This window comes from Leptonychotes weddellii, chromosome 3 (assembly GCF_054177405.1).
Source record: "Leptonychotes weddellii isolate Sample4059 chromosome 3, ASM5417740v2, whole genome shotgun sequence".
Classification (NCBI taxonomy): domain Eukaryota; kingdom Metazoa; phylum Chordata; class Mammalia; order Carnivora; family Phocidae; genus Leptonychotes; species Leptonychotes weddellii.
Window position 1 is genome coordinate 167,334,000 of NC_138371.1, and position 27,895 is coordinate 167,361,894.

General features: G+C 38.2%; 2 protein-coding genes across 9 annotated transcripts in view; one reads left to right on the forward strand and one right to left on the reverse strand.

Moving 5' to 3' along the window:
* Positions 1-27,895, forward strand: part of ITGBL1 (integrin subunit beta like 1) — a 244,585-nt gene that overhangs the window by 202,027 nt on the left and 14,663 nt on the right. Inside the window, exon 12 of one of the 4 annotated variants that reach the window (XM_081815179.1) lies at positions 84-4,172. The exons of the other annotated variants lie outside the window; for them this stretch is intronic. Within the exon in view, the coding sequence (XP_081671305.1) occupies positions 84-108 (25 nt within the window). The 3' untranslated portion in view covers positions 109-4,172. Of the gene's footprint in view, positions 1-83; positions 4,173-27,895 lie in introns of those variants that run through there. 4 annotated transcript variants of the gene reach the window in all.
* FGF14 (fibroblast growth factor 14) overlaps positions 4,170-27,895 on the reverse strand; it is a 586,337-nt gene continuing 562,611 nt past the window's right edge. For all 5 annotated transcript variants that reach the window (XM_081815181.1, XM_081815183.1, XM_081815184.1 and 2 more), the window contains 2 exons: positions 9,315-9,513; positions 4,170-6,299 (listed from right to left, as the gene is read on the reverse strand). In XM_081815181.1, coding sequence (XP_081671307.1) covers positions 6,163-6,299; positions 9,315-9,513 — 336 coding nt within the window. In that variant the 3' untranslated portion in view covers positions 4,170-6,162. The remainder of the gene's footprint in view (positions 6,300-9,314; positions 9,514-27,895) is intronic.

The window sequence follows — 27,895 nt, forward strand, 5'->3', positions numbered from 1 at the left end:
CTTTTAAAAAGACAGTATCTAATTGGACCTACGATGGGCCTGAAATATGCATTCATTTCCCTTAAAAGACTCTTATTTCTAAGGACACATTATTTACTGCAAAAGTAGGGTCATGCCAAGAAGTCAAGAAGAGATACTGTGATCAAATGACGCCAGTCTCAAAGCTCAAAGGGTTAAAAAAAAATCTAGAAATGTGTTAAGTAGAAATTACAAATATTCACTCAGCGATAGGAACAAAATGTTTATTTTCTTAATGGTGAAATTTTGCTCTGTATGAAATTCACATTGAATTATGAAAATGTACAATAATTAGGACTTCCCTTACATATTTACAGTTAAATCTACTTACACACATTAGTTTAGGCAACCGTTAATTATTTGGAGCTAAAAAAACCCATTTTTTTTCTAAATGCGAATTATATTTTGTAAAATCCTAGAATAATGTAACAAAACCATTTTTTCCGCATTGTTTAAGATGAAAATTTTTACTTGGAAATTTTACTTAATGATGTAAATATTCTAGAGTCATGGCTTGGACTTTATAAGTCAAGTCACCAGAAATAAGGAAAATACGCATCTGCCGAGTTACTTAAAAATTTAATATTGAAAATTATTTAGGAGAAAGTTTATCTGATGCCGACTTTTATAGTACTAATAGTGTTCTCATACTTTAATAGATTTATAAAATTGTTATCTCTATCCTGAGATTATGGAGTGCAACCGTATTAGTTGTATCTCTTTTGTTGAGTATGTCCGTTGATATATCGGTTTTGTAAAATGAGGGAAATAGAAGCAGTTGAGAAATAATATAGAGTATATTCTTTCCTCCTCTCTATCTAATTGTTTTAAGCCTCACACCAACCTGTTGTAATTGTTCAGCAGCACTTTTGATGACTCGATGATGCACCATCATCAGAATTCCCTTCATTATCTAGAAGCCATCGTATACAAACGACCTTCAGCTTCCCCTCCTGCAGAACTCTGCTTTCTATAAAGGACCAGAGTAAATATTTTAGACTTTGTGGGTCACATACATCTCTGTTGGATCTTCTCTGTTTGTTTTTAATACTTTAGAACTATAAAAGGGAAAACAGAAAGCAAACTCGTTCGGAGCTCATGGGCATTTTTACAAAAACAGACTGTGCTCGATTTGGCTCCCAGCCTTCTGGCAGCATTTTGCCAACCTGAGCTCTCCTGAAGCTGCCCTTAATTTCCTTTGTCTTATCCTGGAATCCTGGGTGTGTCTTATTTTTCTTGCGGTTCTCTACGTTTGTTATCCCTTTTGTTAACAACTACAAAGAAAGGGCTTCTCTTTTTATATTTTCATATAAGAAAAGTGTCCTCAGCATTTACTTTTTTTAGAGAAAAGTTTTGAGACAGAGAAATTATACTAGAAAGTTCGCAATGTGATTTATTCAAATTTTTTGACAAGGCTGAAAATATATGACAGTCAGTTATCTCCTGGGTTGATTTAGCCACAAGTTATTGAACTGAAACTGAGTTATAGAATAAGTCACCTGGTACCTAATCGCTAATGAATATTTTTCTTTTAAAACAGAAATAGTTTCTTTTTACTTCTGTCTGCTATAATATTTCGTATGCATGTATATGAATTTGACTGTAGCAAGGCAATCATCAATAGACCTATTAAGAAGTTATTTAATTTACATGTTTAAGTTGGAAAAAATAAAATACGGTTACATGTAAAGAGGTAAATCCTACCCTTCTTTGATGTGATTTTGTATTTTAACTTTTAATTCTGTTACTGAGGTAAAAAACTCCCTCTTTCAAAAAAAGGCAGGGCAGGAACAGACTTGTAGTAGGGGAAGGGTAAATGTGCGAAGCTCATCGGCTCGTTCGAGTTCGTGTGAAGTTATGGGGAGATTAACGTCAGTTGGGAAGGATGCGACATGTCTGCTGCTGGTGTTGGCCCTCACCCTGCTTGTTGGCACACCGTTACTGAGGAATTCTTCCACAAGGACTTTTCAGTAAAATTCAGCTAAGGTCCTAAGACCCAGGAGGCTAATAATTATACCCCATTTTCTCCCAGGACCCCTTGAGCTCATCTAGATTCCTGCAGCACCTTGAAAGGAATGGCCTCCACCACTTCAAATGCAAACACAATCTTTGCCAGCAAACATCAGGATCAGACAGAATGATAACTGAGAAAAAAAAACAAAACGAATCACCACTCAGCCTTTGCTTACAGACTCACTATCAATCTCTGAAGCCCCACCCAGTATCCAAGAGTCAATAGGCCTTGTGTGCCCCCTTGTAAGCTAAGAAACTTAAGCTAGGAAATGTATTTTACTCCAAAGTAACACCGTTTGCGACTGGATGTTGGTATGTCTGTGTTTAGCCAATTGCTTTCCCTGGAAATAGTCTTGTTCTTAAATACAATCGAAAATAGTTTTCAATTATTTTATTTCCTCCTAAAATGGATTTCTTAGTCAATCTGGTCTCTCCTTCAAACATTAGTTCTCCCTGTAATATTAGGAATAAAACCTTAAATGAAGTGATACATGTCTAACTTAAGGAACAAGAAGTTGTTGTTGTTTTGTTTTCTAAAAGAAAACCAAATCTAACATTGGTCATCTCGAAAACATCTGACTGTTTTAGTGCTTTAGGCATTAAGTGAGCAACTGGCCCGGTGTGTTAAAAATACTCACTCTGCTTACTCTCCAAGAGGTAAATAATTAGAAGGACTGCAGCAGGAGTCTTGTTGGCCCATTTGTGGAGCTCCTAAAGCTATCTCCTATCCCCAAACACTCAGGGCAGGCAAATGTTTAGGGCAAGAATCCCTAAATTCTGCAGGATTTGTAACGAAATCTTGCTCAGTACCATTTTACTCTTTACATAGGGTGCACCATCTGCATCTCTTCCATAATTTTTCCAAGTAAAGTTGTAGCCAAATATTTTAGAAAGCAAACTTAAAAGAAAATAAAAGTGGTGTCCCCTGGAATATCAAAACAACGAACGTTCCCAAGGGTTGCAGAGGGGTGGGTGAAGCAATCAGCTACCGTAACAGAGCAGTAGAAGTAATCCTCCCCTACCAGATACGCATGCAAAAGGAATGTAACATTAGAGAGACTCGATGCAACTGACAAATGTACATGGAGGTACAAAACACACGGTCTGTAGATACAAATGAATTCCATCAGATTTACTATACAGAACATCAATGATGACAGATTGCACTTGCTTAACAACAGCAAACTTAATTTTTGAGGGGAAAAAATGGTGGCATCTTATCCCAGAAAAATAGCAAGAGAGGTATCATCAAAGAGCTAAAATTTTCTTTGGCATGGTCAAGGGGAACATTGAGTGTACCAACTTATTTACATGACATTTCTCTATATTCGTGGGTGAAGCAATGCCATTTTGTTACATAAAGTTGTTTGATGTTTTGTAATATGCCTTCATATCAATATTTTATTCAGTATGTTGTATTTGTGAATACAACAAATGGTATTAAACACAGGAACTGTACAATGCAGACAGACTCTTTGTATGTAAATTGAATAGTACATACCAACAGTTCTTGATACACAGGTCTTACTACATGCAGTTCCTCAGTGCTGTCCTCGTCCCATGCAACAGGTGAGACCAGACACGAAGGAAACCGTCTAATTTACAAATAACAAGGACCCGTCTGCAATATGTCTAAACATATATTAGAAGAAAGTATTTGACATCCATTCATAGGGATAAATGCCCTTGGAGACAACTCATATACAAAACAAAACAGAGGTGCACATTGACATAAATCTCAGTCATTTACAAAAATAAATCTTGTCTTAATTTTAACCAATAAATAGGCTTGCGGGGGGAAAAAAATAGCAAGTAGGGCTGATTACCAAAAACCAATAGGTGGGGTTGTTTGGTGTGTACGTGTGTGTGTGTGTGTGTGTGTGTGTGTGTGTTGGGGCAAGCAGTGTCTATAAGCCCATCTAATTGGAATGTCAAGTTAAATAATTCAGTTTGCCACAGATTATAGAATACATGTCTTCCCTAAATAATTGGTTCGTGAAATCCATCTAATGGGTTTTAACTCATCCTGTTGAAAACAATAGGCTTTAAAATGGTGTCACAAGAAATCAAGAATGGTTGAAGGAATCGTTTTGTTGTATTCGTACTTTAACATTATTGACAATAAATCTACTCAAACGTTATGCTAACTTTTTCTTTATTAAAATGAAATCCAATATGAAAATGAAGTAAGCATAAACAGTTAAATTTATACTAAATCTTTAATCAGCTAAGCAGGCCAAAATTTTTTAAATGCCGGGCAAGGGCTGTCATGGAGACTTAGGAACGCAGTGGCAAAATAATTTCCCAGGAAATACAGTGCAGATGCGGGGGGGGGAAGGGGAGCGGGGGGCGGGGGGGATGGCGACTGGGTCAGCCTTCCTCATGGAAATAATCACAAGAGGCCAGTACATGATCCTGCGTATAGTTTTCTATAAATGAGGTTCAGTTTGGTCTCAGTTAACTCTTCCGAGGAGGAAACATTGAATTTTATTAAGTATACACAGAGCTAACAAATATATTTCCAAACAGTTTCGTATTCCACATTTTGAAACTCCTTACATCCCATCGTGAACGGTTTGCATGGTTTCTTCCCTGTGCAGTCAACCATTGGTGACCTTTCTTAGCGGTTGTCTTCCCTGCACTCGGACTTAGGCAAAAGGAAATTAAGAAAAGCAAAATAAAACAAAAAGCAGATCAATGGAGTGGACCAAAAACCTGATGTTTGAACGTGTTGGTTTGCCTTGAATTTTATCCAGAAGAATTCAACAGACTGCATTCTGAGCTCATGGCAAGGCACCTCACCCCAGCCGCTGGGCTATCGGGGCCCCGAGAAGCTGAGTTACAGGTATGGAGTGGTGAGATACACAGTACCTGACTCAGCATGCTGAGCTAAAAAAAATAGTTGTTCCTAATATGTCCAGTTTAAAAACTTGTCATTAAACACCAAAAATATTAAAGTCTAATTTAATAACTAACGTTTGCATTGCTGCTGCAGAAAAGAACACAACAGCCGCCTTGCCCATGCTCTGCTGAGTATGAGTGGAACGCAGCCAAACCCGGGGATGGCATTCAGTTCGGGTCATTAAAAACCGGTAGGATTATATCGGAAATGGATTTAGGTAGCGCAATTCTTGTAGGTTGTAATTATTGAATTTTCTTTTTCTTTTTTCTTTTGTCCAAATAATGAGGATCAGTAGATGAAAAATGAACCTTAATCAGGCCTACAAGGCCTACAGAGTTCTTTGGACCCACTTTCTCAAAAACCAGTGGGTCTTGCTCGCTGGGCAAGGCAAATGTTACCATTACCAGTAAGCTTGTGATATGTATAAAACACACACACACACAAAGAAACTATAGGGGGAAGGTCAAACACATACGGTAGAGAGCTTCCCCCTGGACTGTGTTTGACCCATTTCTCACCCCGGCAACGCCGACCTCAAGAACACAGTATCTGTACTGGATAGAGCGTATATGTGTGTTTAATCGATAGTGGGAACCGGAGACAACACTCTTAATCTTTATAGATGCAATTTGTAATAATAGGTTTAGAAGGCTTCCTGATTCCTTGATCGCTCTCCGAACTAGGCCAACTGCCACATTTAAGATTTAGAGGAGTACAATCTCTGCAAAAGGTCACAGACAGCGGAGCGAGCAGCCCTGTGAAAACGGGGAGAAGAGAAATCCATTAATAGCACAGGTTTACAGCGTCTAACTAGAAATTACTCAATAGTATTGGTGTGCTACAAAATTGAACTGAAACACATGGATTTCGCTGGAACAGGACTCGAAAAGGATTATGGGTAGCTGTCAGCAGGCAAGGTATCGAGTGTACTTGTGAAGTGTGTCATTCACATGAAGTGTCACGGTCACAGAAAAGATATTAAAAAGGCATTCCATATCTGGTAGGGCATTCCATGGTCTGAGTTTAGCTGGTTGTCCAGGTGTCTTCTTGTTCTGGGCGCGCGACAGGTGGAGATTTATCCGCTCGCAACCAAGAAGTTCGAGACAGCCGAGAGCAAGCCTCGGCTTGCTTCCAGCCGCTCCTCAGCCACGGGCGCAGGAATGTCTGGCAAGGATAAATCACTCCACTGTGCTCAGGACGAGAAAGTCACAACACCTGTGAGGATCTGGCTATGTCGTCTTACTTTTGTTGACTGGTTTGCCGCCATTCATTATTGCCGACGCGCTTGTGCTTTTACTCGGCGTCACCCCGGCCTTCGGGACCGTTTCTCCGACGTCATGCAAAGAGGGTTCTCGGTACATGGCAACTGGTGACAGGCGGGAGGGCATGAAGGAAGGAGGGAAGGAGACATGACCTGGTTAGGTTCGAGCGTGGCCAGGCCCCCCGCGCAGCAGAGGGAACTGCTGTGTTGAAGCCGTCATTCCCCTCCCCGGCCCCGGGCAGCAATGACTTCCTTCGCATTCTCTGGATTATAGAACTAAAATATGGACATGGGTGCGCTGGGTTTTTGTCTAGGAGAGGAGGTGTAAATAGGAGCTGTGGCCTCTTTGTGCGCCTTACGTCTGAGGCGCATGCGCGCGCGCACACAGTGTGGGGGACGGGCGAGCACTTAACCTACTTCGCTTTGCACAACTAGGAAAGCGCAGACTTCCCCTTCCAGGGCACGCCCATGTCAACCCCTGAACCCCCTCGTTCCCATTCATCTTTTCGAGGCCAGGTACATACACCCTAGATCATTACATTATTTTTCTCTCAAGTGGTTCAAAAGCAACACAATCACTCTAGTGTCAACTTCAAAGCTATCCCCAAGCAATGACCAGGATCTCACTTTCCTGAAGCCGGGGCCTTCTGGAGATCAGCCTTTAGATTTCCTCTCCCTCCATCATGGAAACTGAAGGCACGGGTGGGGGGCATTTTGTATTTTTTTGCCTCGTTTTCTGATAGCTTGTTAAAAATAAGGCAGAAGCACAGAGTGACAAGAGGTCAAGTGGGAGCCATGTGCAAGTGAGCACGGAGGAGTTGCTTGAGGGGTATCCAGTGGCGCAGTTAATCACAACAGTTCATGTGGCTTTTTGGCAACTGACTCTAGGGAATCCTGTGCTAGGACATGTAAGACTGACTTGGGGGAAATCAGCCAAGTTAGAATCATCTGCCATCAGAAATACTGGTGAATTAGAGCTGTCTAACCTGCTGTTTAGGCTTTGGAGAGTGTTTTGTTTATAGGATATTTCATGAAGAGACTCACTCTGTCTCTTCATGGTCGGGTGGGTGGACTATCATAGTGGTAGATCTATAGCTCTTGGATCAATGCACCATGTGGATTCTCAGCAGCACACAGCTCTGAAAGCGCATATGTATACCAGACCTGCATGAGATGAGTCGGCAAGGTACTAAAAGGGATTAATCCATATCCCTGAAGCGCTTTCCAATCTCTCACTCCCGCTACTAATTCAATTAGGAGACAATGGCGTCAGAGCATTAACCTTGACTGTCCATGCGGTGAAGTTGTGTAAGAGATATGAATGCCCCAGAGCATCAATGATTAAATCAAGTACCTAATTTGCCCTAACGTTTCCAATCATGTAATTTACATCCTGTATGGGATTTGAAAGTTTGAAATTAATCTTCCTCTATAAATTACACTATGTGATAACCTCCGTCATTATAATACCCCCTTAATTATTTTTAGGGTACTTCTGTCTGTTAATTATTTGAAAATACTGTTTCTCTCTGCCTCTGAAGTCCATGAACGCACAACACACACATACACACAACTGTTCAGTGTATGATTCAAATACCAAGTGGTATTATTACACCCAACATCTCAGTCTTAGATATTTCCTGCTAGGTATATAAAAATATCTGGTCTCCAGCTTTTGCCTCAGTTAAGAGACATAAAGGCCCTTTTGGTTTTCATTATGTTTATGCAGCTAGAAGATAAGGTTTTAGAATTTAGTTAGTTCATATCTGTTCATATTCAAAACAAAAGTTAATGCAAAGAGACAAAGCAAGGTGGCAAATAAACAAGATTTATGGACTTAGTTTTCAAATGTTTCACTTGCATTTGAATATTGGTGAGTCTGATGGTCTCGATTCATGTAAAACAGTAAGGCCAAATCGCAGAGGTGTTACTTTGGAAGGACAGTAAAACCCTCTCACTTCTTATTTCTACTCTAATTCTACTCTGATGATCTATCATATAATGAGAATAATTCACTCATATTTCAGACTCTGGTATAATTTTTCCTTTCCTAGACAGGCCCTTGTGGCTAATTGTTTAGGTTTCAATGACTTGTTCTATAGGCAAATTTAGTTATGGGGATAGTAAGCCATCATTGTTGAAATTATAAAGATGGTATTAACCAACAAGAGTGGTTTTCCAAACATAGGCAAACTGAAAGCTGAATTATACATCCACAAATAATTAATAATTAACCTTTAATATTTAGAATTATCTTATTCCTATAGAGAAGATGGATTATAAAACCAATATACATTTTCTCTTGATGGCTAAACCTTTCCTCTAGGAACAAAAAACAAAAAGAAAATCAAACTAAGTTAGATGAAAGTGTTTATTGAGTTATTGTAGATCTGCTTTTCTGCGAAAGGTAGAAGTATTTGAATAGACAACACTTTTGAAATGCCTCAAGATCAATTTTTTTTTCCCTAGTTCTCGAATACTATATAGATAAGGTAAAGGGCACTTCTGGCAGAATCCTTAATGAAAAAGGTGCAGAAGTTTCTGATTAATTAGCAACACTTTACAGTGTGCTCTCTGGGAATCTGATCAAAGTGAACGTGAAAGCTTCATTGTTTACAGGTGAATATAGAAGAAGGCAGGGCCATAGCCGAGTTTACTAAACAAGTGTACAGCTGGAAGGGAGACAGCTGACATCAACAAGCTCTTTAAAGGCCAAGAGATTAACTCTTTATTCTCTCTAATTATAGTAATTCACAAGTATGTGATTATTTTAGCTGGAGACTATCAAAATGGGCAAATACTTATATTCCATAATTTTCAAAACTTAGCTATATGTGTATATATGTGATATATTTTTATATACTCTGTCAATTTGTGTATATATGTATATGTGTGTATATATTATATATCTATAAAATGTATAAACACACACACATGTATATAAAGTGTACAAATCTTAAATTCATAATTTAAGTAGACATTTGTGTGACAACCACCCAGATCAAGATACGGAAAATTTCCAGCATTCTCTTGAGGGTTCCTTGTGGCCAATGTAGAGTTAGCAATGGGAAAAATAAACGTGTCACAGACTGAGAGGGATAATGTTCACATAACACTCACCTTCCAATGGCTTGGGTAGAAAATGAGCTGCTGGTTTGGTTTTCTTTACTCTGTTTCCTTTCATGACTTGCCCTTCCTTATTCAATCCCAAAAACCAGGCTCTACCAGATTCCTGTTGTCTGTATAGCATAGATGAGTAGATTACATAATAGTTTTCAAAAACAGATTCTTTAAACTTGCATTCAGGGGTAAAAAGTTCCTGTCGAGAGAAGAGGAAGAAAAAACAGTTAGAGAAAAGAATGGGAGCTTCTCTGAACTTTTTCTTTATTCCTCCAGAAACTTGTCCGCCAGGCTGAAGGAGTCAGCTCTGGGGCAGGGATGACCTGGCCGCACCTCGTCCTGCATGAACTCTTTGTCCGTGTACTTTTTCCAATATACAATGAACAGAGAAGAATCTGCTACTCCTGGGAATATATGCATAGGCAACAGTATGCATGTCTTTTTGTAGGAAACTAGGAGACCTGAGCAAACTCAGAACAGTCTTGTTGAAACAGAATACAATTCAACCAGAATATAACCAGAAAAAGCACAACAAAGTAGCATCATATATTTACCATAGGCTAAACAAAAATAAAATCTATACTTATGGTATTTGCTCATCTATTTTCAGTATTTCCATAGGAATCATTACATGCTACCCTGATAGTCGCTAGCCGTGCCCTGGATCACTGATATATAGGATGATAACGTTTTACCTACAAAGACACAAACTGAAACCTGACACCAAAACCATGAGGATCAGCGGGCGCACAAACTAGCCGCTGGAGCTGAGGCTGGATGTTGTGTTAGGGAGCTGTAGTGACAGGAGCTAGAAATAAAGACCAATTCCAGGCTTTGGAACCCCACTGGAATTCTTGAAGAGAAACATCAGAAGCTGCCCTGACTGCTGTCCACCCGGCGTTTCTGGAGAGGGTAACATGAATTAAGTGCCATGACTCTCAAAGCCACGATCCCCACCGATGGGCAGCACAAAGCTTACTACCTTATGATTATCATTAATGACATAAATATTCATAGGCGACTTTTACAGACTTCTAAACTTTAGCCGACAAAGGCATTTCTGACACACCTCTATTAAAAATAATTTAAGGGACGCCTGGGTGGCTCAGTCGGTTAAGCTGCTGCCTTCGGGATCCTGGGATCGAGCCCCGCATCAGGCTCCTTGCTCAATGGGGAGTCTGCTTCTCCCTCTGCCTGCCACCTCCCCTGCTTGTGCGTTCTCTCTCTCTCTGACAAATAAATAAAATCTTTAAAAAATAATAATAATTTAAAAATTCAACCTTCCTAATTATAGACATGGAAGCCACTTAACTTGTCTTTGTGGCTATTTTAAATAGTTCAACACTGTGCTATTTTATATATATGAAATATAGATGCAAAAACAGAGCTTTCTTGTCACTGATCTTTTAAAAAATACCACTGTACTTGAAAAAAAATTCACCTTAATAGATTTTTATGACTGCAGAAAATAACTTTTCTTTTCAAACGTTATTTTCTGTACACATTCTGAAAAACACATCCTTTAGGGACTAAAAATAAAACTTGTCAGAGTTAAAGTTATGCTAACCATAATAAGGAATGTGACATTATTGCCTGTAGAAAGGTTCTTCCAATATTTCTCATGAGAGTGTGAATTATCAAATGGTGTCTCTTGCAGGATACAATTTATTCAGAGTGCCCCATTACTTACTTTAAATCACTGAAGGCTAATAGTTTTCCCGGGGGAACAGGTTTTGTTATTGGCAGATGCTTCTCATGACAAAGATAAACAGATCCAGTGATTAATTCGATGAGATTAAAAGTAGCCAAAAGATGGGCTTAGACACTCCCAAAGGAACTTACGTAGGCCTTCATTTCTTCTAGATGATGCTAGCTCAGGTTTGAATGAGATCCCATCTAAATAAATGTTCCGGCTTTCCACTAAATCCTATTTTTCCAAATATCACCTCATTACTTCTCTTGCTAATAAACGACAGTCTCGGTTAATCAGGCCATGGCACAGAGGGACAACTGACTAAAGGGTGCGTGTTCATGCATTTGTGGTGAGGGAAATAAAGTGGAATGCTATAAAGCTGGTTTGTCCTCAAAAGACTAGTAAGTACAACATATTGTTTGAATGCGCACCTTCCATGACAGATTAGACTTCAGTGTGTCACTTGTCTTTTACTGAGACAGGCCAAGGCATCCATCCGAGTGTATTACTTGAGACGAGTTAAAACTCATCTCAAAACCAGCTGGGAGTGGAGTGGCGAAAAGCTGACTGGATAGACCATGCCATTGGCTGACCTTTACCCAGAGACACCAGGGCCTCTAGCTCTGGAAAAACAGTTCCACAGAGAAGTCAACCTACTCCCATCTGATCCCCCACTGTCGGGATGCAGGATGACAGCATTACCATCAGCAAATGAGGTATGCAGGGTCTTTTCTCTAAGTTGCATATGAAAGAGAACGAAGAGCCTAGATGAGGAAGAAGTCATTTGTTCTCAGAGTATACCTTAAGGACATCTGACACTGTCTTTTTAGATAAAATGTTTGTCTCTGGGGACTCTGAACAAGTCATTCCACATCCTCTTTCTGGGAGCTGGGCCAGTGACTTCACAGATATATGGATAGGAAGGTAGATTAATGTGATAGGGGCTTGGACTCTCTGATAATTACATAGGCTTTCTTACGAGCACGAGGTAGATAGGCAGACATCCCTTCTTGAAGAAGCAAGGGAATAATGACATAGCCCGATGAGTATTTTATGGACACACATCTATTGCCTATGCGGAGGCAGGTTCTGAGACATTAGCAACACTCATACACTGACATGTTGAAGCCCAATCTCTTGCAAAATGGACCGGAAAATTGTACAACATGCATATATGTATGTTCACTTTAGTAACTAGCATTAAAATAATTATCAAGAGAGAAATATCAGCAGAATTATGATGCATTGTTAAATTGAGTTCTGAACCTCCCAGTAGCCCAGACGGAAACAGAAAGTCCATATGTTCTAAAAATTCTTGAAGAGAGAAAATCTTTTCTTTTTCTCGGGACTAACTTCTAAAAGGTATTTCCTTGCAAGGAAAAAGTGGCATTGAGCGAATGAACAAAACATAACACAGAAACATATGTGTTCTCGATAATAACCATACAGTTAACCCGGTCACAGTTTTGTGTCTGAGTCCCACAGTATGCTTCGGGGGACAGATGGACTGAAAAGTCCCCAGGTGGACACTGTAGCTGATGAGATCCCTGGGGGACATGTGCGCAGCAGGGGTCACAAACTCAATGCCTCTACTGACCAGGTGGACACAAGAGAGAAGCGCCTGCTATGAGGTTACATGTGCCCCCTACTCGGGCTCAGTGTTGAAGAGACAGAATGGTAGACAAGAAAAACCTTAGATCTTTAGTTAAGTCTGGTTTTCCAAAGGAAATAAGAAAATCAGGTTTCTAGATAAAATTTCCTTTTAATGGTGGCAACTATTTCTTAGTTCTTGTTTTTGTTTTTCGATAGTGTGCAGACCAAGGGTCAGAGATGGGACCCATGAGCCTGAGGTGTGAGACCCCCAACATAGAGAAGCCAAAGTACTAAAGAAAGAAGGAACCCCAGGTGGCTTAGCAACGCAGCCCTAACCAACCGTATGGTTTTGATACATTTGAGTAATACGATGAGAGCACCAGTGAAATGCTCTAAAACCGGCAGTGATAATATGAGAATGCTTATTTAAATTTAAGCTTAAATATAAGCTCTCAGAGACTGCCAAAACGAAATAGATACGGAGTTTGGTGTGTCTTTTCCTCGTCTTGCCTGCCTATATTTAGAACCCCCGATACCACAATAAAATCAACAACAGTTGAGTTCCAGCAGAAGCTTAGGTATTAATTTGCACCACTGCCAGATGAAATCATCCACTCACAGAATAGACAAACAGAACAATTAGACAAAAATTTCATATCTCCCTTTATGTTGTGGTTGTTCTCAATTGAAAGCACCATCTGTGGTGTACTTATCGATCTTAACAGTAGGGGCAGGATCCCTCTTCCGAGGGAAATGCCTTTGTTTAGGAAAATACCCTGATGGGCCATTTGCATGTACAAAGCAAGGCTTCTGGGTTCAGGATGAAAGAAGAGGGTGGAGGGAAGGGAAGGCCCATGTTCCATAATCCATACCAGGAATAGCTATAAACCCAGATAACTCAGGATTAACCATAACCTAAGAATGAGAAGTGACTGTGAGGATCTAAGTCAGTGGTCCAGCAAACTACAGACCAAGGGCCAGATATAGCTGCTTGCCTGTTCTTGGAGCTCACACTCTGAAGTTCAGGGGTGAATTGTCGAGACAGAGATGGTCTGGCCTGCAAAGTCTACAGTGTTCGCTGTATGGTGATTTGCCAAAAATTTTTGCCAACTCTGATCTAAGGTACATTTTGAGGACTTCGCAATCTAGGTAAATGGGGAGGGGCTGTTCATCTCATTTCAAATTACTGAAGAGCTAAGTATTCCCAAACTGAACTTGGATTGCACTTATTTTCATGTATACAAATGTAAACCATTTGAGTGAGAATTTTCATGAGTTTCGTCCCTGGAAAAACCCATACAGTGTATTATGAGCTGGGGTTTCTGGTAAGGATACACAAGTAGTAGCCTGCAAATTCCTTCAGTCCCAGCATCATCTAGGACTAAATGAAAATTTATGTTTTGGTTAATATCTACAAGTTTGCCTACCAACAGCACCACCACCACCTCCACTGTTTCCAAAGGAAAATATAAAAATAGGCATTCCAGATAAATTTACAGCATTTATTAGAATACATGGCAAATCTAAAATAAATTAAAAAGAGAGGGTAGGGAAATATTCGACATACACTAGCACATAGCACATAATAAACACACAATAAGTAATTGCTGTTAATATTCTATCAACCTCTGTATTTCAGAGTCATCAAAAAGCTCAGTCCCCTCCCATCAACATCTCAGTAATGACTCTGACCCTGAACTTTGGAGTATTTCTCCCCAGGCTTAAGCTGAGAGAAAGAGGGAGCCTCAGATTCCAAGTTCTTCCTTGAAGAACAGTAACAAATCATAAAGGGTTCTTGCAAATGTCAAATAAGATAATAGAGGTGCAAAATGATTTGTAAACTATACATTGAGTTGTAAACTCTAGTTATATTGATAGTTATATTTATAAGCTATACATAGAATCGCAAAGTGCAACTCGAACGTTCACTGATATTATGGACAGTGAAGTAGTGATTTAATTATTCCTTCTAGGTTTCAACACAACAGACACTCCTACATACAGGAATCCCAAAGATCCATTTAACCAGAATTCTCAGTTTTTTTCTTCCTTTTCTACTCTTCAGAGATGTCATCTACTAGAATTTGTAGAATTCTCTGAGGTCAGCAGAGAATTATCCCATTCTCCTTCACCTCTGTAGTTTCAAAATCAATGATGTGCTTTAATGATACCGCTCTGATCCTGGCCAGCTCTAAAAAAGAAATATGAAGCACCCTTAAGATTACATATAAGGGAAGCATATTCTGACCTTTTAGAAGAATTTACAGTCATGAATTTGGGGACAAAACAGAATTTGTAGTTAACACTCAAAAGCAGACAATTGAGTTAACTAACGTATTTACCTGAAACTCTACATAATCAAATATTCATAATATTAGACTATGACGAATGCCTACAGGAAGAAAAAAAAATAGCCAATTGTTTGTGCGTGTACTTCAAACTAAAGCATAATTACATTTGTGTTTAAGAGACAGCTTTCATTTGATTACAGGACCCAGTGGTTTGAAGTATATTCTCACCAACAAAGAAGTCTCTTGGTACTTATATTTATAGGTCCAGAAGCTGTACTTAAGTAGTTTCTGGAGAAAAAAATTGTAAATGAAGACATTTTCTTTTTCTTTCTTTTTGCTGGAAAGATACTATTTGACATTTAGAGACATTATAAATACAGAGATTTATCTTTAGACATAGTAATTGATATATTTATTAAATATATTTTTAATTTATTATATAATATTGAATAAATATTTTCTTTTTATGATTTATTGACGTACTTGTTTAGAATTGTGGCAAGAACACAATTTATTTATTGTAATGATTAAGTATTAAATAATTTAATTATTTTATTTATTTATATAACTGTGTTTTTGTATATTTTCATATATATTATATATACATATATAAAAATCTTTAAATATATACATAAGGAGAATATAGGTATGTCCCTGCTATTCAGGGACTAAATAGCAACTTCACCTGGAATTTGGCAGAGATGCAGAATCTGGGGCCCCATTGCAGACCTACCAAATCAGAATTTGCATTTTAACAAGACTCCGGGTGATCTGTATGCATATTAGAGTTTGGGAAGCATTGGAATATGTTCCTATTACCATTAATAAATTAATAAATGTTCAGAGATTTTTAGAAAATATCAAACTGGTATCAATCATAAGCTTGCTACCATTTCTTAACATTAGTATAAAATTTATTAAGGCAAGAAAATGGAAACAAATAAAAATATGAAGTATTTACAGCACATCTTTAATTAAGAAATTTTAAGATTATAAGGAAAAATATGTGCCAACTGGTTCTCTAACGTTAAATCTGTTTTCTCTAGAATATAGACATGGTTAAATTCTGAAAATAATAATGCTTGTAACATGAACAGATGGTATCAGTGCTTTAAATATTAGCAAAAGACTTATAAAATAAATACGCTTAAGAAAGTATTGATACAACCATACACCACCCTTACATATCTGTCGGTGCACAACAGTGAAATCTTCAACATAATAATGTTGATATCATTATAATTATATAACAATTACAATAACATAATAATAATAATGTTAATAACTCTTACTAATACTTAAACTATGTATACTCTGCACCAGGCACTGTGTTACACACTTTACATAATTCTATGGGATTGGTGCTATTATTATCTTCATTTTAGAAATGAAGTAATTGATCATAGAGAGTTAAGTAGCTTGCCCAAATACATTTCTTTTCATCAAGATAAATATATTTAACTATTCCTACTCATTTATCATATTGTTCAGCTGAAAATATTTACTTTTTTAGATATGTGATCAATTGCAAAAATGGCCGTATTCGTCATCCTCCCCTGGATCTATGCCCATTAGTATGTAATTTGACACGTCCTCCCACCATGAGCCAAGGTGAAGAAAGTAGAGGATTGCCAAACACTTGTGCACCTGGACTTGCCTTTTCAACCTCCTACACAGCCATGACAGCATCCTGGGCTAACCTGCTTGAGGAGAGACATAGGTGAAGCAGAGCCAACCGCTCCAACCTAAGCCAGCCTATTTCCAGACACACGTTCAGGTCCCGCCCGAGATCTACAGAGCTACTTAGCCAAGCTGCACCTGACCCCCGTGCACAAGCTATACACACTTATCTGTTACATGCCACATCATCTCTTGGGGTTGTTTGTTATAGGTTACAGAAAGGCAATTGATAACTGATACAGATAATTGCTAATTCAACTGAATTACTCCTTCAACTAAAACAGAAAATATGTATCTTATCTGCTGATCTTTATATCTATGCCTACATATGGAAGAAAATATAGATGGAAAATAGTAATGAATGATGTAAGCTATCATGTTGGCAGAGGTGACACATCTCTCTAAATAATTGTAAGGAGAGGAAAAAGTAGATTCTTGAGAGTGCAGAAAAAAAAAAAAAAAGAAAGAAAGAAACAGGAAAACACAAGCACCCAAAATGAATCTCTTCTCCCCTTCACCCAGCCTGTGCACAACTTTTTCCCCCATTGGCCAATTAAAGAAATATTGAATAAAACAGAAATTGGGTTGGCTGCCATCTGTTGTCAACCACCCCCCTAGAAAAACACAATTCATGGCTGTCGTAAATTCCCAAGGGCAGGGTTGGAATGGGATGAGGGTGTCGTAGTGGGTGGTGTTGTGAGTAAAACTGAGCTCTCAGATCAAATGTGTTCTGCTGTTTTGTCACACATCAGCTTCCCAATGGTGTACTTCTCCAACATATGTGGGGTCATATGCTAACTATACTGAACTTTCCCTAAAAAAGAAACGTGGAACTGACAGTGTTTTATGTGAAGGGAATCAGACTGAATGAACATAATCAAATCCAGAAAAAGTGCTGCTACTAGTTTTAAAAAATGTTCTGGAAGATCTGAGTGGATGATGTCAACAGGTATCCATCCATGCAGGCAGGAATATATGCAAGTTTCTTGGTCTGACAGATACTCGGAGGCTTCATCAAAACAGAACTTTGTGACGTCTCAAAGTCGGATTATCGGTGCCGTCTCACCTTCCATTGTAAGGATTTTACAGATTTGTAATTTTGTTACAGCAGAAATATCAAATGAAACCAACTTTATATAGAAACTAACCATGACAATGTCAGTGAATGTTTTAGAACATTTTAGAAATAGGGTTATCTCATTCGAAAGGTAAATAATAGAATATATTACATAGTCTCCATCATAATACTATGTAAAGTATGGTTCAGGGACCTGTGTCCAGCTACAAATTGTTTATTCCCTGTCTGCAATGAAACAAGTACAGAAATTGAGCAAAAACACTGATAAACCTCTGTTAACAATTTAAGAGTATTTTTTATATCTATTGGATGTAAAAATAAAAATGCTGAGCTTTTATTTTGTATTTTTAAAAATACTTTTCTAGTAACTTAATGGTCTTATATTTTTATGGCGGTATCTCTCTGCAAAAGATTGAAAATAAAAAGAAAACTATTGTTCTTTACCACAGATGTCTGGGGAACATGGCTGTATTATAGACTGGCGTAGATGTGACTGTAAATCTAATTAAAGGAAAACCAAAGTGCATCTGAGTAATAATTAACATTTATTTATTTATCAGTGTAAGCCACTCACAATGCTAAATGCTTTACATGCATGACCTCATTTTATTCCTTTTAGCAAACCATGGCATTAAAGTGAAGCATCTTGGGAAGAGTTTATGCAGAGCAGGGCTTCATCCTGGGCTCTCTGAGTCAGCACTAGTTATGCCACTGGTCAACCCAATATAATTGTAAAAGGGAATCCAAGAAAGAAATGTGACTTGATAACAAATAGGGTGACTACAAGGCAAGTTAAGACCGTTCCAGAACAAATTTTCTCATTCAGTGAATGACCCTCAAGAAAGGACTGGAAAAGATGATTGAGTATATTTGGATAAATTATTTAAAAATTATCAGCTGTAGTGTTTCTTTTATTCTTAACTTATTTCATTACTTTTCCCTAATGTCTCCAGAGTGTTGGGTTTGGAATGGGACTTGTACCTGGTCTGGCCCTGTCAGGTATCATGTATAAATGAAAGAGAATAAAGAAATACAGGGAGATAGCACTTAAGAAATAAGATTGCACAGTTAAGGGCTTTCAAGATAACTGGGGGAAAAAAACAACAAAACCTGTGTTCCCAGAATCAGGGCACCATTGGCTGTGGTGAGGGTGTGGGTGGGGGAGAGGGTGCAACAAAGACATTCCCGAATGGGACAAAGGCTGAGGAAGATACTCAGCTCTTCTACATCCAACTAGACAAAGATTTTATCACTGATGGTAGCGAACATTTTCAATTCATTGCACTAGAATTTTTGTTAGCCAAAATAAGCAGAATTTGCTGTGCAAAAAAAATTAATTTTTAAGTTAACGTAGTTAGAATAGAGGTATTCGGTATCTTGCCATGTCCTACCCCACCTGGTTGCGCTATCTTCCTTTATCATGGTGTTCTTTCAACTCCTTGTACTTCTCAGCCCATTGTCTTGAGTAACTGAGTATAAAACGTCAAATATTTAGCTCTGTTTCTCTGCCGAATTCTATGAGTAAATATGTCCTTGTTTTCATCAGTTTTTTTCTTGAACTGTATTTTAATACTATTTCTGTGACTCTACAAACTTCTCTCTTTAGGCTAATGTCTACATGCGTCTGAAGCTTTTTCTACTTTCCTTTCTTTAAACCCCATTTAAAATCTTAAATTAGACCTTTCCATTGAACTTTTTTGGTATTTAGTTCACATGTTGTGGACATTTCCTAATAAAACATACCTAGTCAGAACCATTAATTGTATAACTGAAAAGCAAACCAAAGCAAACAATCAAGAGTACCAGTTTATCCAAACTTTAAAATGCAAGTTTCCATAGAAAAATAAAGGAACTATCAGCAGGTTCTACAGGTACTCCTAAAATACCATATTTACTGAATAATATTAATGTATATTGAGCTTTATGATTTTCAAAGACCATTCACACATATTTTGTTCGATTCAATAATGCTGTTAAAAAATGCTTTGAGAAGGAAAAAAGCATTATCTCATGTCACAGATGATGATTTTGAAACTCAGAGGGCACAAGTTCCACTAAGCAATGGATGAGATGTTTTTATTTCTATCCATGTGATATTTTATGTGCATCATGCTGCTACTTAGCACGTATTTAGTAATAATAATGATGTTAAAAATATGGAGCAAATCGAAGGGGCTTAATTTTTTTCCCCAGAGTATCCAATAAATCATCTTACCGGACTAAGACAGAATTCAGGAGCTGATGAGAATCAGCAACACTGATAGTGTGGAGCACAGAGGAAGCCCACATCATACTAAGATGAAAACCTGAGGATTACTTTCTCTTGATTTTGCTTTAGTAGCTAGTAACACTTTGGACACAATTTCCCAGATTCTGGGAACAACTTGTTCGGTGATTCCAAAGGTTAACACACAAGGGTAAACATCAAACACTGAAGAGAGAGACGAGAAAAGCAAGAAGAGAGACAATACCTTCCAGGGAAGTGGAGCACCCAAGGAGAGGAAAATGTCAACCCATGACTAGTATACTCTACCTAGATGAGGCTGAGGCCACCAAAGTTGGCCTGCTATGGATTTAATTCTCTCTAAATTAGCACTGTAATTTCATGTAATATCATGAAATATTACAGGCATTAGTGAATTACACTCTCTTAATTTCCAGGTTGTTGGTTGAGAGTATGACACTATGAAATGGGAAGAATTACATTTGCTAAAAAAAAAAAAAAATCTACCATTATAAATACTAAATTTCCTGTTTCAGCTATGAGCTAATACATTTGGAAATCTGAGTATTGTGAACACATGGAAACAAGTTTCCATTATTCTATACTTAATGATATCTAAAAGTCATGCATTCATTTATCCAATGAAAGTTTAGTTTCTAGTATTTGCCAATCACTGTTCTTGATCTTGAGACATAACAATGAGCAAAAATTGATATAGTCTGTCCTCTCATGGAGGATACAGTCTAGCGGAGGAGAGAGATATTTACACTAATGATTACATTATCATAAAACAAGACAAGTTCTTACAAGAAAAGGAATGATTCCTCTGAGAACATCTAACAAACAAATCTGACCTTGCCTGAGTTGGTAAGGAAAAAATATTACACTCTGAGCTGAAATCTGAAACATCATTATGAGTTAACTAGGTTTAGAGCAAGGTGAAGAATATTCCTGGAAAGGGCAGTATCCTGTGCAGAGCCCTGGGGCAGGAGCAGAAACAGATTATTTGAAGGATAAACTGAAAACAGTGAAATTGGAATGCAGAGTGTGAAGGAGACAGCAGGGAAAGTTAAGATCTGGGGGGTAGGCAAGAGCCAAACCAGACGGTCATGATCAGGTTTTGGTCTTTCTCTCCAGACAATGGGAAGATATTAAAAGTTTTTATGCAAAAGCATGCCACAGTCAGTTAGGCATTTGGAAACACCATGGCCAAAGTGTGAATAATGGAGAAGAACAGAGTCGCTTTGGATACAAGAAGGCTGATTTGTCTACTGCAGGGCCAGGAAAGGCCATCGCCAGTGGAGATGGAGAGAAAAGGGCAGATTTGAGTTTTTAGGAGGTCAAACAGCTAGTACTCTGTGATTGCACATGGCAACGGAGGGTGAGGGAGGGTCAAGCACAATGTGCAGGTTTCTTGCTTGTGGAACTGGCTGACATTTGGTGTGTGTTCCTTGCTGTTTCTGAAAGGTCACACATTCCGGTTTTGTATTCTTGGGCAAAATTAAGCTTACATGTATAACATAAGTTTACATGGTGCTTTCTGTCCTTTTGTAGACTATTATTTCTAATATCTATTGGGTAATTTTCCACAATGTTGTGTGTTTACTTTTTTCCTCAGGTAGCCTGTGTGTGTGTGTGTGTGTGTGTGTATTTTCAATTTCAGATTACTTTACAAAACTTAATGCATTCTTCGAACAAAGACAAATCACATTGAGGAAGTACTATTAGTTGCAGAGCAAGTGGAATTGGAAGAGAAAGGACTGGAATTTGCGGGGGACAGTTCCTTAAATTTCTTACAGTTTTATTTCTTTTTAAAAAGTTCCAGTCAACAAACAGAATGGTTCCCAGATCACAACTAAAACATAAGAGGAAGATGGCCATCATAGACTTCCGGGTTGAGGGCGGAAACATTTGCAAAAAGGTTTATCTCTTAAGTTTACTGTGGTAGAAAACTATTCCATTCCCAGTGATTAGTTAAATACGTAAGAATAACCCAAAAAATGCCAAAAGAAGTTAAATTTGTGACTTTTCAGAATACTATGAAACACAGTTATTCTTACTGATATCAGGGCAAGCAGTTAGAAGTAGGCTCTGAGATACTTGTTTCCTTAATAGCTGTTATTTATCACCATTCATGAACTCACCTAACCCTTTTAGAAATGATTTTCATTTTTATGGGGTGTTACAGTAAAACAACAACAACAACAACAGAAATTCCATCAGCCTATCCCTCCTGCCTTCATTAATCTGTACACTTGATCCTGTACTTGCCACATTTCTCTCTCCAGATGGAACTGGGTAAGCTTTTAGGTCTGGTTTCATAGATTAGTTCTTCTGTTCACTCAATCAGTCCAATTTGCTGTTGCAACTAAAAAGGCCAAGCAAATGGTAGGCCCTCTGAGGAGGAAAATTGAAAATAAATTAACAAGTATCACAGCACCTTGTTACAAAGCCCCCAGGAGCCTGCCCCTAGGGGACAGTGTGCTCCCCGAATCACTACACTTTTAAGGACAATATAAACATGCAGAGAAAGACCATTCAATCAATTGAGAGTTAAGGAAGTAGTCGGAATCAGATCAAAAAATTTGAATGTAGGTGCATTGAAGTCATCAGGAGAGAAAAGTACAGATGAAAAACCAGTGATCGTTGGGCACACCCCCGTTAATTACAGTATAGGGGTTGAGGTCGAGGATTTGGAAACTAAATGGACCTGAATTTGTTCTTACCCTGGCCTCTTATTTAATATAATCTTGGAAAAGTCACCAAACCTCCAAAATAAAATACTTAACTCTACAGAATTATTACATTGGACACAAAATCAGCATAGTTTTGGTGCAAAGTGTCTACTCAATAAATGCTAAGTACTGTTTTTATGAGAAGACTAAGGATGAAGAGAATTGTAATAATGTCTAGCAGAATTCATATAACTTTGAGGGAGATGAAAAAAAAAAACGAATTCAGATCTGTTTATCAATCATGGAGTTCTGCAAATGGAAACAGCGAGCCTGTTGTTGAAAGAGGAAAATTTAAGGCATTTCTTTGGCTCTGCTAGACAGTTCCACAAATGCAATATGTAGCCACACTTACAAATGATTAAGGTGGTCCACTTTATGTTATGTGCTTTTTTACCACAATCAAAAAAATTTTTTTAAAGATATAAAAGAAAAAAGAAACTTAATCTTACTGCCTCAATGACCAGTATCCAATCAATTCTCGTATTGATGGGGTCAGGGGCCACATTTGTGTTTTGTCCATGTAAATATATATAATAAAGAGTTGCAGTGTGACAGATGTTGCATCTGAGAACCTTTATGACTTTTCAAAGTAGAGCTGTACATACTTTTACTTCACATGGACATTTGAAAATATGGCCTAACTAAAAGCTTCCTATCAGATTTTTTTTTTTAAATGATGAACTGTTGTGAAATGATTAAAAAGATGAGTACTGAGGTTGATGTCTATGGACAGAGGACAAACAATATATAGAGATTTCTATGCTTACCCTGGCTTGAGTACAATGTTATGTAGCCCAACCCATAATTGCCAGTGTGGAAGATTTCAAAAGCCTTGCTGACATATAGCATCCGACTGTATTTAACTATATAATACATACAGAGTAACACAAAGTCCAGGATGAACTTACAATTTCCTTCAAAGATGAAAACAAATGGCAAGTTACAAAAAAAATTTTTTTAAGAAATAGGACATATACAGGGCGCCTGGGTGGCTCAGTTGGTTAAGCGACTGCCTTCGGCTCAGGTCATGGTCCTGGAGTCCCGGGATCGAGTCCCGCATCGGGCTCCCTGCTCGGCAGGGAGTCTGCTTCTCCCTCTGACCCTCCTCCCTCTCATTCTCTCTCTCTCAAATAAATAAATAAAATCTTTAAAAAAAAAAAAAAGAAATAGGACATATACAAACATACATATTTCAAGGGAAGGTTCAGATTTTGAGGGATGGGTTTTAAATAAGAAGAGTGACAGTTTGTATGATGCCGAGGAGACTAATGGAAACAAAGAGATGGAGTGACAGGGGACCAGGGAAAGTGGGGGTCACCAGCAGGAAATGCCAGAGGCAGATCAGCATCAGGGAGCAGGAATTGCAGGGCAGTCTTAAAACTGGTGAATGCTGGAGCAGAGACGGTTCCATGGGTGCCATTACAATTAAAGGAAATACTTTGTAAAGAGCACTTGGCAAATAGAATCAAAGGAAGCTACTGAGAAACTGGCCAGACGTCTCTGTAACTGACTTCACCCTAGAAAAGGACAGTGAAGGAAAGGTTGGCAGAGGGAGTATAAATGATCTTGGAGGAGTAGACTGTAGTCCAATTGGCTACTATGATTGCAGTTAATGAGGCAAAGACCATGTTGTGTTTAAATTTCTTATAACTTTGACTTTGTGTCCCCATCCCAAGTAACTGTAGCTTAAGCCGGTCAGTGTGCATGAGAGATGGAATGCATATCCTATGATGTGCCAGTGGGGCAACAGATAGGACACTAATAGGACAGTAAGGTGAGCCTGAAGTACAATGTGGGTCAGCTCAGCAGTGTCACCACTGTGTATGCAAGATGAACATACTTAATATGAAGCCAACTCTAAGGAGCATGTGGAGAATTAAACTTACAGGGAAGATTGGGAGGCCTATTTTTGTTTCTGTTTTTCCAATGCTATCTGAGTCATTCATTTAGTCAACAAATATTTGAGTGTCTAACTCACATACTAGTTGCTGGGGGTGGAAGAACAGGTAAGATAGAGACTCTGTTCTCTTAGAGTTTTAGTTTAATTTTCGTAGAGGTTATCAATACTACATTAGCCATCACAACAGACTGAAGACATCAGAGTGAGAATCTACAGAAGGGAACAGCTACTTCTGATTAGGAGAAGAGGCAAAGCTTCTTAAATGAGGTGCTCCTTAGCAAGGTCTTGAAAGGTGATTAGGAGTTTGTCAGGTGAAGAAGAAAGAGAAAGGCACTCCACTGAAAGGAAAAGAGCTGCATTCTAGAAATTATAATTATAAGAAGCTCTCTGAGGCAGGAGTCCTAGGCAGTGTGGTGGAAGCTAAGGTCTGTATAGTCAACTGAAGACGGGACACAGATTGTATTGGCCATGCTGTGGAGATGTGACTTTCTAATAAGCGAGGATGAGCCCCGGAGATTTTCAAGCAAAGGGATGATGTGATGATGTTGTATTTTACTTCATTTTTCTGTGTAGATAGCATCTTTCTTTTAAATTTAAATTCAATTACTCAACATATAGTACATCATTAGTTTCAGATGTAGAGTTCCGTAGTTCAGTTGCGCGTAAAGCCCAGTGCTCATCACATCACGTGCCCTTCTTAATGCCCATCACCCAGTTACCCCATCTCCCCACCCTTTCCCCCTCCAGCAACCCTCAGTTTGTTTCCTATAGTTAAGAGTCTCTCATGGTTTGTCTCCCTCTCTGGTTACTTCCCATTCAGATTTCCCTCCCTTCCCCTATGATCCTCTGCGCTATTTCTTATATTCCACATATGAGCGAAACCATATGATAATTGTCTTTCTCTGGTTGACTTATTTCGCTCAGCATAATACCCTCCAGGTCCATCCACGTTGATGTAAATGGTAAGTATTCATCCTTTCTGATGGCTAAGATTGCATTTTAAAAAGATAACTGATCATGTGATCCAGCAGTCATGCTCCTTGGTATCTACCCAAGTAAGTTGAAGATTTATAGCCTCACAAAAACCAGCATATGAATGTTTATAGTGACTTTATTCATAAATGCCCCAAACTGGGAACAACCAAGGTGGCATTCAATAGGTGAATATATAAACAGACTGTGGTAAATGCATACAATGAAGTATTACTTAGCGATACAGTACCTTAAATGAATATTACTAAGTGAACGATGCCAATCTGCAAAGACATGTATGATTCCAACTGTACGGCATTCTTGAAAAGGGAAAATTCTGGAGACACTTAAAAGGACCAGTGGCTGGCAGGGACTATAAGAGGAAGGATGACTAGGTGGAGCGCAGGGGATTTTTAGGGCAGTGAAACTACCTGATGATATTGTAGTGGTGGATACATATCATTATACATTTGTCAAAACCCATAGAATGCACAATACAAAGAGTAAACTCTAATGTAAACTATGGACTTTAGTTAATAAGAATTTATCAATATTGGCTCATCAATTGTAACATTGGTACTGTATTATTAATATAAGATGTTCATAATAAGGGAAATTGGTGGGGGATAGCAAGAAGGTATATAGGAACTCTCTCATTTTCTGCTCAGTTTTTTTGTATACCTAAAACTGTTAAAAAAGAGTAGTCTATTAATTAAAAAAAAAATTAAAAATAAATGACTTAGGGTGGAGGGGGATTTTGGTCCAGAGTCAGAGATGTTGCAGGCTCTGCATAGGTACCTCCATTAATGTCTAAATAAATTCCCATTAGGAATTCTCAGCAATTATGTATAAGGGAAGATATATACATTAATAGTTCTCAAGAACAATATTTGAACGTGCAGGTTGGCGAAACTAAAATGGAACTTTGAGAGCAGGGATAAGTAAACTATAGTCCCCAGGCCAAACCCAGCTGCCAACTGTTTATGTAAATAAAGTTTTATTGGAACACAACCACACCCACTAATTTACATATTGCTCATGGTGGCTTTTGAGCTACAGCAGCCATGGAGTAGTAGCCGTTGAGACCATATGACCTACAAAACTAAAACATTCATCTGGCCCTTTTACAGAAAAAGTTTACCAACCCCTGCACTAGACCCTTGTTGGGGCTAGCTGCGTATAGCTTTCATGGGATTCCCTCGTCCTAGAATAAATAATTTTGAGATACAGAAAACTTCTCTGGAAAGAAAAGAAGAAAAAGAAACAACTCCATCTGTGGACAGATCTCTCTGAGAATATCTGAGATTTGGAGCTGGGATTCTGGAGAAGATTTTCCAATTTGATCTATAGAGGTAACATAGAATTCACGTTGATTCATTAAATAGCTCAATTATAAAACAGATGGAGCAGCATTCTACCTATATCTTATTTCTATTTTAATTACCTCATGGATACACTTTAATTCCTTTCAGTAAAATTATAAAAGCATATTTCTAATGAAACCTGTAATTAAAGAAGTGTCAACAATTAAAGAGGACAACAGAAAGCTGAAGCATTGTTTTTGCTTAACCAGAAAGAACATTCAAAAAACAGATTTATATCCTGTTTATCCTCTCAACGGTCTCATGCACAGTTGAGTAGAGGAGTAAAAATGAAATATTTAGAATTTGCTGTAAATAAAATTTAAAAATATTCAATACAAATTTTAATCAGCTGCATGAGGTACAAAAGGACAGCAATAACTTTCATGTATAAAATACCAAACAAGTCTTACTATTGCGAGCGATGATATAAAAATGACCACTTACACGAATAAAAGTACTTGGTAAACTCTGTATCATTTCAAAATACTTTCCGTTATAAGGAATGGGCTATCTAAACTGTGGGGGCTTAAAAGTAGAAGTTGAACTTCTGTCACTTAAAGTCTCTAGAAGTTAGTGCTTCCATCATGGGATCAGTGCTTCCGATCGCATCAAGTTCCTCCCTGACATCCTTCGTGCCCCTCCTCCTGCCTCACTCAGGGTCAGGTAAACGAAGTTAAGTACAGAAAAACCCGCTTCTCCTTTGTTGCCGTGCATTACAACAGAGTTCTGCCCAGAGGGAATCTTGTGCGCTGCCCTCTCATTTTTAGTATTTTTAATGCTTTGGAGCCACGTAGTTAGAGTACACCTTTATGCGTTTCTTTTTTAACAAAAATCAGATGTTGCCTGTGATTTCCATTTTATAAATGGAGAAACAGACAATCCCAAATACCGCTAATAATGATGAAGAGGAAGCTGATAGTTCTTGAACCTGGAGAAAAATCAGTAACCAGTTCTCCTCATTTAACTATAAACCAGAGTGAAAATGTGACATGGAGTGCACTCCCCCAGGGAAACGGACGTGGAAGTAAAGCACTTAGAAAGATGTATACGC